The 11,777-nt window shown below is 37.4% G+C and overlaps 1 protein-coding gene across 1 annotated transcript in view; it reads right to left on the bottom strand.

Annotated features, from left to right (window-relative positions):
• Positions 1–1,178: 1,178 nt before the first annotated feature.
• Positions 1,179–11,777, bottom strand: part of LOC107688523 (potassium voltage-gated channel subfamily H member 2-like) — a 45,997-nt gene continuing 35,398 nt past the window's right edge. The window contains exons 3-13 of the mRNA XM_016486215.1: positions 8,701–9,123; positions 7,737–8,133; positions 6,071–6,270; positions 5,696–5,948; positions 5,202–5,211; positions 4,923–4,932; positions 4,322–4,442; positions 3,987–4,244; positions 2,678–2,873; positions 2,389–2,581; positions 1,179–2,301 (exon numbers count right to left, since the gene is read on the bottom strand). Coding sequence (XP_016341701.1) covers positions 1,909–2,301; positions 2,389–2,581; positions 2,678–2,873; positions 3,987–4,244; positions 4,322–4,442; positions 4,923–4,932; positions 5,202–5,211; positions 5,696–5,948; positions 6,071–6,270; positions 7,737–8,133; positions 8,701–9,123 — 2,454 coding nt within the window. The 3' untranslated portion in view covers positions 1,179–1,908. The remainder of the gene's footprint in view (positions 2,302–2,388; positions 2,582–2,677; positions 2,874–3,986; positions 4,245–4,321; positions 4,443–4,922; positions 4,933–5,201; positions 5,212–5,695; positions 5,949–6,070; positions 6,271–7,736; positions 8,134–8,700; positions 9,124–11,777) is intronic.

The following is an 11,777-nucleotide window of genomic DNA, read 5'->3' as shown; positions in this document are numbered from 1 at the left end:
GGCTGCGAGTGTAAAAGAGCATCAAGTGTTGTGGAAGGACGGAATTCCTCTATTGTGTTGTTTATCCGGTTCTGGAACATGATTAAGGAGCATAAATATACAAATATAACAATGATAGGCTAAGTGCAAGACTCCCTTTATTTTTGTAAATGGGTGTGTGTCTCTTTCTGCTGGTTTCCTATTACACTAAACCTGAGTTTCCTTTTAGGAGCTATGCTTGAATAAACAGTTCAATAAATTTTCCTTCTTGTTATGTATGCTATAGTGGTCTTAAAGTCATATTGCCAGGTTTAACTGTGTTTATTGTATGGATATGTTTCTATTTGAAATATTTAAGTGGGCCTTTTCTTATGCTTATTTGATGCTGAAAAGATACACCTGAGTTTCCTTTTAGGAGCTATGCTTGAATAAACAGTTCAATAAATTTTCCTTCTTGTTATGTATGCTATAGTGGTCTTAAAGTCATATTGCCAGGTTTAACTGTTTATTGTATGGATATGTTTCTATTTTAAATATTTAAGTGGGCCTTTTCTTATGCTTCTTTGATACTGAAAAGATATTTCAAAGGACAGTTATAGATTAGGTTGAAAGCAAAACAAGAAGTATCAATGAGCAGAAGGATATACATTACTTTTAGACTCACACAAACTTCCTGTTTTAATTTAGCAGTAGGCCTTCAGTGGAAATTGGTTAGACTTTCAGTTTCCCCTTCTAGCTCTATGGATTGAATCCACTGACATAAATATCAAAGTCTTGAAAATGGATTTCATTGGTGTTTGCTGGCAGCAGCACTGCAGAGGTGGTGACATTTAGAAAAAGAAAAACATTCTTTTTGGCACCAGAGAAACACATGGAAAGGTTGACGGTTCATTCAGTCAGATGAGACGTGTTTCATAAACTTCTAAAGACTTGTGAATTAATTTATTCAGTGTGAATTTGATTATAAGTTAATAAGAGAAAAAATCTGCACAATAATCAATTTATAGTACGCTAACAATAAATATTCCTACTTAGGTTTGCAATAAATTACATGTTATAATACATATGAACATTGCAAGCTATACTCTTTCTATAAACCACATTCTCTATAAATATCTTTCACATTTATAGTATGGCTTACTACTGGATGTGTTTGGCATGAACCAGTGCTAACTGATTATATTATGTATTATATATGTATATTTCAACACTAATTGCACTAATGATATGGATTATGATCAAAATAGATTTTCATTCATAAACTGTCTAAATCACATTTAACACATTTTGACCCTTTGGCCAAACTGATGATTATATATTTAGAGTGATAACATATTCTCAAGGGAAAATCTGTGCAATGGATGGCCTTGAAAGATATAAACACATGCTTTCAGTCATGTAAACTACCGGCATGTTATTCAGCAGGATTCACATTTGTTCCCTGGAATCACTCACTCTGAGGTATTTCAGCTACTAGAGATGAGCTTTATCTCCACCTGAGATAACATTTCCAAACGACCATTTAAACCCTAATAAATCATACTCTGATGGGACTTTCCAGTGTATTGCTACAATATGTCCAAGACTTCCAAACAGACAATCAATTCAACACAAAACCACACTGTTAAAAAAAATTGATATGCTAATACAAATCATTACACTGACACCTCAAAATAACGAGAGAACACTTTCGTAAAATAAATAAAACGTTTTCAGTGAGAGGCAGGTAAAAAGCACGAGTACCGTTAGACCAGCTAACACAAATGTATCAAACTACAGGGACATTAATGATGCATCTACGTTAGACTTTCTGAGGTAATTAATATGAACCTGAAGTAGAAGGTCTTCAAAACATCCTGCCAACATTGCTGTGGTCCATTAGGATGTATGCATTGTTTTCCACTGAGATGCTAAATAAAAGTTTCAATCCTAACACCCAGGATTAGAGCCATGTCGTTTTTGGATTGAGGAATCATCCTCTACGTGATGTTGCACTGGCAATGATAGGCGTCTTGAACGCTCCAAATCTATCCTCAGTCCAGATTGTGGATGGTAAACAGTTCCAATAGGCTCTGCATCTAAAAAACTATAACTACCTCGATCAGCTATGACTGTTTGTTGGTGATCAGTGTGAGCTGTAAGATAATCAGGGACATTTGCTGCATTGTGGCCCATGCTATGTGGCCATCGTCCCTTATAAGCCCCAGAAGGAGTCTCAGAGGAGGGCTGTAAGGAAGAGTCCAGGAGCTGGAGCTCCATTGCACCTGACAGACTTTCACTGGACTTTTTGGGACTGTCAGCAAAGTCGTGGGGGTCAAGTATCTAGGAAAAATCCAAGAGAATGAATTAAAGACTCATATGAGATTCGATGAAAATTAATGATTGTGAGAATTAAAGTTTGTGAAATACCTCAGAGAGAATGGCTGGTGTTTCCGTCTCTAAAGGGTTGACAGGATGGACCAATTTCTGGCCTGGTTTGGGTGGATTTGGAGATGCTTCTACAGGGGACGTCACAGAACTGTAGGCTGGTGGAACCAGCACCATCTGCCTCCGAAGCAACTGCATTATGGCCCCCATGTCTGTTGACATGCGCTTCTCCAATCTTTGAAAAAAAAACAAGACGACAAATACAGCTCAAGGTAAATGGATAAAGAGTAAAGGATGCCAAGATAGCAACAATACTGTAGCGGGATCTCACCGGTGGAGCTGTCTCTGCATCATTTCCAGTCTATTCTCTACCTCAGTGCAATGACGATGGGTAACACTGTGCAGGACAGTATTAGAGGGCACCGAAGATGAGGGTAAGGACATGCTGTGGCTGGGTACTTCCTGGTACTGATGGCCACGACTGTCCCCCCAGAAGCTGAAGATGTTAGAAACCCCAGAAAGAGCGCCTAATTAAAGATAAAAGTAATGTCAAAATTGTGCATTCACTGCAAGAGAAGACTTGAAAATTTGGTCATTACATTTACACACGCTCATGTTGTTCCTGAATATCCTGATGACTTATTTCACTGGAGCATCAAGCACCATGAGTCTTCTGGAGTCATACAATAGATTTGTGTGAAAACCATACCGAAGTTTAAGTGGTTATACAATGAAAACCAGCCCAAATGATTCATTCATGAATCATATCTGGTTCTTGAGTTCTCACTGACTCAATGACCTGGCCGTAATGGTTAATAGCTCAATGGTTTGAAAGATTATCAGTGAATAATGACTTATATTTCACAATATTTGTGTGGTGCTTCTGCATCCTTTCGGAAGCTTGAAACCTTCAAAACCTTTAGGCTAATTTAGTTTTTCACAGAAGAGAGAAGCTTATACAGGTTTGAAACAACATGAGGGTGACTAAATTTTCTTTTTTTTTCTGAATGTATCCTTTAAAAGTGTTAGCTCAGCCAAAAAAAAGAAAATTCTGTCATTATTTCCTCACCCTCATGTTGTTCCCAATCCATTAGATTTTCCCTCATCTTCGAAACACTAAAAGATGTTTTAATGAACCATGAAAGTTTTAGGTTCCTCCATTTAAAGTTCATTCACCCAAAACTTTAATACTTCAAAAATCGTAACGTAAATCCACATGAATCAAGCAGTTTAATCCAAGTCTTCTGAAGATACACAATCATTTTATAAACAGATTTAATTAGATATTTATTCACATAAAAAATTGATCAACACATACATACAGCGCATCAAATATGGCAAAATGGAAGCTCAAACATCAAAAAATATCTTAATTTATGTTTCAAGGATGAAGGAAAGTCTTATGGGTTTAGAACGACATGAGGGTGAGTAAATGTTTTTGGCTGAACTAACTTCTTAACTGAAAATAAATATTCAAATGAACAAATGTTAAGATCTTTGTAATTCTTTTTACTCATAATTTTTTTCCTAGTCCACTTTTTTCAGGTAAGCAAGCAAATACATAACACTTATATGATACACCTACTGTAAATTAAACAGTAAGCCAGTATTAACAGGAAAGAGATTAATCAGAATCCTACCTGACAGCGCATTGAAAGAGTTGCTGCTGTTGTGGTTCTTGTCTCTATTAGCATTGCTGACACTAGTGATACGGCTCTGAGAGCAGTCTACTATCGCAGTGGGCCGTCTGGTCTCTTCCTCTTCATCACTGCTGGATTGGGAGGCAAAAATGTCTGAGTCCCGATGAGCAGCTTGTCTATCCTTGTGCTGCTTGCTTGAATTCTGAGTTCTGAAAGTCGTCTTATTGAGATTTTCTTCCGTTTTCTCTGTATCTGCTACTAAGAGAAATTGCAGTAGAAATGAAATCCAAGAATCTGAAAGAATATAGAAGCTATCACACAGTGTTTGCTCTTACCTTGTGGCATAGAGTTTCTTTTGGACTGGAAGAACAGCTTTGCTCTTCGTGTGTGATGGTCAAGAAAGCCATGGTCAGAATCTTCAGTGTCACTGCTCATTGACCCAGCTTTAGTGTTAGTCTGTTGAGAAGATAAAGACAAACGTTCAAAAGCGCACCTACTATTAAAGTGCTATCAAAGCACAGACTGTTGAGTGTCTGAAGGAATTTTGCATGCACAAAGTCTAGTGTGACCACAGCTTAAGAGTAGTATGCAGTATGCTAGCATGTTATTCCAAACAGATGTTTTTTATGCATCAACAACAGATGGTGTCATTAAAAGAAACCTAGCACGAAAAATAATAAAAATGTCCACAAGATGGAGCCATACAACAACAGCTTTTTTCAACATTTTTCAAATGTCTCAAATGCACCAAGGATGAATAAAATAAAATTGACATGTTAGCTGTTCCATTCTGCATTTATATGTGCAGTCATTCTGCAGTCATAATACATAAAATTAATCACAATCAATTTAAAATTAATTTGTTTTATTCTTCTCCTCAAGTTTACATATCTAAAAGTACTCTAATGGTGGGTAGAAATAAAAAGATAGTGTCACCGTAAAAGATCTTTAAAGATGAAAAGATATTCATATTCATATAGTACATAAAGATTATCAGAGCTGTTGTAAAACAATGTCTCAAATGCACCAAGGATGAATAAAATAAAATTGACATGTTAGCTGTTCCATTCTGCATTTATATGTGCAGTCATTCTGCAGTCATAATACATAAAATTAATCACAATCAATTTAAAATTAATTTGTTTTATTCTTCTCCTCAAGTTTACATATCTAAAAGTACTCTAATGGTGGGTAGAAATAAAAAGATAGTGTCACCGTAAAAGATCTTTAAAGATGAAAAGATATTCATATTCATATAGTACATAAAGATTATCAGAGCTGTTGTAAAACAAAAGCATGCTTCTGTTTTTCAAATAAAAACAAATAATCAAAACATTAGATGAAGTCAACAGACCAACATACATATTGGTTGAAGCTCGTGCATTACATATAAAGATGTTTACTCTAACTGAACATAGAGATTCATGGAGGACATTTTTTCCCTAATTTTTTAAAGCACATTGCCATATAAAACTGTGTGATCACCTAAATATGAGCTAAAGCATAAAGCAATGTTGAAAATATCAAAATTATTCTAATGGTGGGTAGAAAAAAGATAGTGTCACTGTAATAGAATGTATATCAAGGAATTTATTTATTTAGGAAAGTTTTTTTTGGGGAAGGGCTCCATGGAATGCCCTGATACATGCATATGATCACAATGAGATGGTCAGATTTTTTTGCTCTTATCGGTTTGATTTATCACTTACCCAAAATGGCCACTACCACATCTCCCTTTAAGATCTCAATGGAGCCACGAGAAATGAAGTACAGAGCTGAAATGACATCACCAGCGTGGACCAAGGTGTCTCCAGGTGGAGCGTGTGTAGTCTTGAACTTCATAGCCAAAGCACGTAAGCAACCTTTAGTGGAGCCCTTGAAAGCTTTACAGTTCTGTAGCAATGTACGATTCAGATGCAAACAGATGTCTGCCTGTAAGCACTCTGGGAACCCCTTCAGCACCTGCAATGTGATAAAACATAGGTTAATGTGATAAATGGTACCACGTTATGTGCTCTGTCATGTGTGTATGCAAAAATAAACAGAGTATGCCCAGGTGTTCTGTATGTGGCTCTGTGACTCACAGCATTCATGTCAATGCCGTTAGTGTAGGACCAAGCATGCTGAAAATACTCCTCCAGCCTTTGCCTGAGTGGGTTGGGGATCTGGTGGAAACGGATGAACTCCCGAACCCGCAACATCTGAGTGTGGTAACGCGCAGTGCCAGAGTACAGCCTCTGGATGATGGCTGACACATTTCCAAATATGCTAGCATACATCAGCGCTGTGAAGAAAACAACACACAAACATTTTCTTTCAGAGCATGTCTTTTAGTCTTCAAAATGCCCCCAAAAAGGCATGTCTACTAATCAAGTTTTGTGGGGAAGTTTACTATTATTGATTCTTTATAAGTAGGGCCTTTATCAGACCATAGAAATGTTGTTTTATTGAAAGTTTAGACATATGCTGCGTCCCAAATGACGCACTATACACAGTTGAGTGCATGAAGTGTCCAACATTCCACACTTCGTTTTTTCGGTTATTTAAGTGCATCATCCGGATATTTAAAATGCACTTTTTCTTTTCGAAATTTTCAGTGTGAATGCACTACTCGCACTATTTATACTAAAAAACATCATAAAATAGTGCATAAGTACGCGATTTGGTACGCACCTATAGGTTTTTTAAAGCAAAGACCCCCAAATATGATAATCTCCTTGTGAGGGACCCCCTTCCTAAAGTATAAATAGTGTGCATGAAAATATCAGAATATAAATCATAAACGATAAATTAAAAATTCACATTATTATATTATATTATTATATTAATTATATTATATTATTTGTGATATTATACACTACTGTTCAAAAGTTTGGGGTCAGTATTATCACTTTATTACTTATTAGAGCTGTTGCAAAACAGTCATTTACATCTGAGTCCATTCAGTATGCTTCTGTTTTTCTCACAAAACCAAATAATCAAAACATAAGATGATGTCAACAGACCCACACATGTATTGGTTAAAGCTAACTGTACATAAAGATTCATGGAGGACATGTTTTCCCTCATTTTTTAAAGACTTTGAATCATACTGCCATATAACACTCTGTGTGATCACCTAAATATGAGCTACTGATAACAAAAACAAAGTTTTATTTGCAGTCTTTTTATTTAATGTTGAAAATATCACTGAATCATGTAAATATGAAATGAACGAATATCAATATTATAAATAATGACAAGTCGCTTGCATTTTTCAAGACTGTACTGGCTGATTTTTGCAATGTAACGAACAAAACTTGATTAACAAACCACTTTGTCATTTGTGTGTACTACGACCAGCAGGGACCCCATCCGGCAATCAGAGAGGTTCCCGAATCTTCGTAGTGTTTTTTTGTGTGTGTGTGTGTGTGTGAATATTTTGCCCACGGGATGGACTGGAGTAATGGCTGCTGAAATTTCATCTTTAACATCACAGTGACATTACAATTTAAAATATATTAAAATAGAAAACTATTTTGTTATGGTATTTTGATTAAATAAATGCAGAGCATACAGGACAAAAAAAAATGTACACTGTCAAAAATGTCAATGTACACCTACATGATATATTGATGGCAGAGAAAAAATAATAATACACTTTTTTTTCTTTTTACTTTTAGTGGACCTCATACAGTAGCACACAATTGCAGATCCCAATTTGAGAAAAAAAAGTAAATCAATTCTGCTGGCATAAGAATAAACACTAACCTCCAATAAGCATGACACAGATGGAGAAGATCTTCTCAGAGTTGGTGTTTGGGGAGACGTTTCCAAATCCCACGCTGGTGAGGCTGCTGAAGGTGAAGTATAGGGCAGTGACATATTTATCTTTAATAGAGGGTCCTGATGCAGGATTCGTCTTATTATACGGCTTCCCCAGCTGTTCACCCAAAGAATCAAGCCAACCGATCCGAGATGGGCCGCTCCTCTCCACATTCCCAATAGCATACCAGATGCAGGCCAGCCAGTGAGCAATTAGTGCAAAGGTGCACATGAGGAGAAAGAGCACCGCGGCTCCATACTCGGAGTAGCGATCGAGTTTACGCGCCACACGCACTAATCGCAGCAGCCGAGCAGTCTTCAACAGACCAATCAGAGTCGTCGTCTGTCAATACAGGAAAACAATAAGGACTGAAAGGTTAAGAGATGGTTAGCAGAAGCTATAACAGCATAATAAAAAGAATACTTCACCCAAAAATGAACATTTCCTGAAAATTTACTCACCCTCAGGACATGCAAGATGTATACGAGTTTATTTCTTTATCAATACAGATTGGAAGATATTTAGCATTAAATCACTTGTTCACCAATGGATCCTCTGCAGTGAATGGGTGCCGTCAGAATGAGAAAGCAATATTATGGATAGAAAACTTGTATTTTAGCCAGAAGCAATGGTTTGAAGTTAAAAATTGTCTCGATGGATTTTTAAACAAACACACTTATTGTTATGTTTTTATCAGCTGTTTGGACTCTCATTCTGACGGCACCCATTCACTGCAGAGGATCCATTGGTGAGCAAGTGATGTAATGCTAAATTTTTCCAAATCTGTTCTGATGAAGAAACAACTAATCTACATCTTTGATGGCTTGCGGTTGAGTACATTTTCAGCAAATCTTAATTTATATGTGAACTATTCCTTTAAAAACCAAAATTACCCATAAGTTCACTCACATCTTCAACAGAGCGATAAATGAGCAAGTCGAAAGGAATGGCAGCCACCATGTCAATGAGGAACCAGCCTTTAAAATAGTGGATGGCTATTCGGCCGGGCTGACTGACCACTTCTTCGTTGCTGTTCACGTAGGTTGTGCGAAAGTTAATCACAATGTCCACTATGAACATGATATCCACAATGAGGTCCACCACGTTGAGTGGACTGCAAGAGTAGCCGCAGCGCTGCATGGCGGCCTCTTCCTCATCGCTGAGCAGGAACGCAGCCGAATAAGGTGTAAAGATCGCCGTATAGATGACCAGCAGCAAGATGACCCAGTCCCAGACTGCTTTGAAGGGGCTGTAGTGTAAAATGGTCCATTTGTGGATTCGGGGAGCCTGGAGCTTATACTCAGGAAGGACATCTGCACCCAGAGACAGCACCTGAGGAGAAATATACTTCACAATGAGAGCTCTTTTCAGATTATGAGATTAATTATGACTAAAATCCAATTAAACCAAATTTTAGTGAAAATTAAACTTATATAGAACATGCAGATTTTCTGAGTTAACACCAGTTTAAAAAAATTTCACATTTTCATAGACCAGCCAGTTAAACCAGAAACTGTTTAGTCCGTTTTCCCCATTTTTCCAAACCTTTTACAAAGCTCGCTGTAGGACAGAAATATTATCATGTTTCTGACAGGAACTGAGTGGGCCGTAACTCAGTGTGGGTGAAGTAATGAAGCCGTGTTTAGTCTCTGAGATATCCACTGAGTACACATCACTGCAGGGAGAACATTAATGCTTTACACTTGTAAACACCCTCTTAGGCGGCAAACTTCATCTCATTATTTTTTCCAGGCCCCTAAAGAGGTGACCAGTGTTTAGTCATTTGCTCAAAGCTCCAGTGAGAGAGTTTTAATCACTCTTACTTGTAATCTACTGCCTTGATTGTACTAATAAACACACCAACACACAAATATTATTCATAAAAGTATTTAAACTATTCTTCAGAGCTCATAGGTACAAATGTTTGTATGTACTTAAAGGGGTCATATGATGCGATTTCAATTTTTCCTTTCTCTTTGGAGTGTTACAACCTCTTGGTGCATAAAGAAGATCTGTAAAGTTGCAAAGACTAAATTCTCAAATCCAAAGAGATATTCTTTATAAAAGTTAAGAGTCAGCCACACCTACCTAAAACAGCTCGTTCTAACACGCCCCCACATACCTACGTCACTATGTGGGAAGATTTGCATAACGCTGCCCAAATGTTCACGCAAAGAAAGAAGGCGTAACTTTTATTCTCGCTGTAGTATTGTTGCCGCCGCTGAAGGCGCTGTGTGTTTCGTTGTGAAAGCGAAACTACTTTGTTTGGCCTTCCAAAGAAGAGGACGATATCGCTTCGTCATGCCTAGAGCTGATCCGTGCTGGTCGCTGAGGAAATACTTAAACTTCGCGCTGTCGATCGCCGGATCAGCTTACACAATTTAGCAAAATCAGACAATATTTTGTCTAATATATACCACAATATTAACTTCTTTTTATTGAATTGTTGTAAATAAATATCACATTTGCAACTGGTCAGTGTTCAAAAAATGCTGGGAAATCTCTTCATGTAGCCCTACAAGAGTGATTACTGATAAACTGTCTGAAAAAAAGAAAGTAAAGTTTTAGAGAAGAAAAAAATCACCCACTGACTTTCAAAGCTGCTACATACTAACGACTTTCTACTTTGAGGACCTTGATAGAAATGTAGTGGAGTGAAAAGTACAATATTTGTCTTTCAAATGTAGTGAAGTTAAAGTCATAAGTTCCCAGACAAAATAATACTCAAGTAAAGTACCGATACTCAAAAAGTGTACTTAAGTGCAATACTCAAGTAAATGTACTTAGTTACTGTCCGCCTCTGACAATAATGTACAGTATGTGAAAAATAATGTTTTTTTAACCTTAAACCGCATAAGCACATTTCATTACACCAAATACATAAAATAATGTTCTTTTTAGCAGCATCATATGACCCCTTTAAGATGAATTTAATGTAAATAAAAGTTCGAATGATTTTCTGTTTCCCGACAGCCTTTAACTTAGTCTACCAAAGGCCAGTGAAGCAGAATCATAATTCATTTATGTTAATCTAATACTTCTCTTGCTCATTATGTACCATTAGGATGAAGAAATACATCCGCAGCAGACTGAAAAGCAAGTGGGAGAAAAAACAGATCTTCTAGACTTAATTTGTTTATGGAAATCAAAGTCAGGCTATTTTCATAATCAAAAGACCTCATCCCACTGACGCTTGTCCTCACAAATAATGCCTGCACTAAACGGCTCATGAAAATCTAAATCTCAGTTAGCTTCCAGATTATGTTTAATTCATGCATCTATTTTTGTAACTAGGTTAAAAATCTATGAAAAGGCTGGTGTAGTTTTCATCCATGACTTGCCTCAGCACTCATTAAACTTGTGGACCAGCAAAACATGGACAGACAACAACAACTGACCCTCTAAACTAATAATCCAATAAATATTTCAACCTCAAAGTCTCTGGCTGCTCTTACCTCTCTGCTCTCCTGGCCAAGAATGGGACTCGTCTTGTCCCAAAAGCAGAGGCTCTGGGAGCTTTGTTTGCAAGGCATGTGTGTCTGAAATGAAGGCTGAGGCTGAACAGAAGGAGCACAGGACTGGAAGAGCTTGTTCAATGGCTTCAGCACCAAGGTCAGAATCATGATCCACAAATAATCTTCCGACCGCCACTGCTCACAGCTCAAGTGGCAGAATCCCTGACTCCTCTAGCATTCCTGGAGAACGGTGAGCGCAGGAGCTGCTCTCCTCAGGATCCAGGACCTGTCCACCCCCCTATATCTATGCTTCTTTTCTGCTGACTTCTACTTCCATTTAGTGGTTGCTTCTCTGGTATCTTGCAGTCCATCTACTGCTATGCTCTGTGCTGTGTAACTATTGCTCTAAAACAGTTTGATACAAAATGCAAAAGTTTTGAGATAAAGCCATTTTTTAAACTGAATGTCCTGTTTGTGCTACTGCTCGGATTGAGATGCAGAATAGCTGCAAGTCACTTAAATATACATACA

This window comes from Sinocyclocheilus anshuiensis, unplaced genomic scaffold (genome assembly GCF_001515605.1).
Source record: "Sinocyclocheilus anshuiensis isolate Anshui unplaced genomic scaffold, SAMN03320099.WGS_v1.1 scaffold329, whole genome shotgun sequence".
Taxonomy (NCBI): Eukaryota; Metazoa; Chordata; class Actinopteri; order Cypriniformes; family Cyprinidae; genus Sinocyclocheilus; species Sinocyclocheilus anshuiensis.
This window is presented reverse-complemented; position numbering and strand designations above follow the sequence as displayed.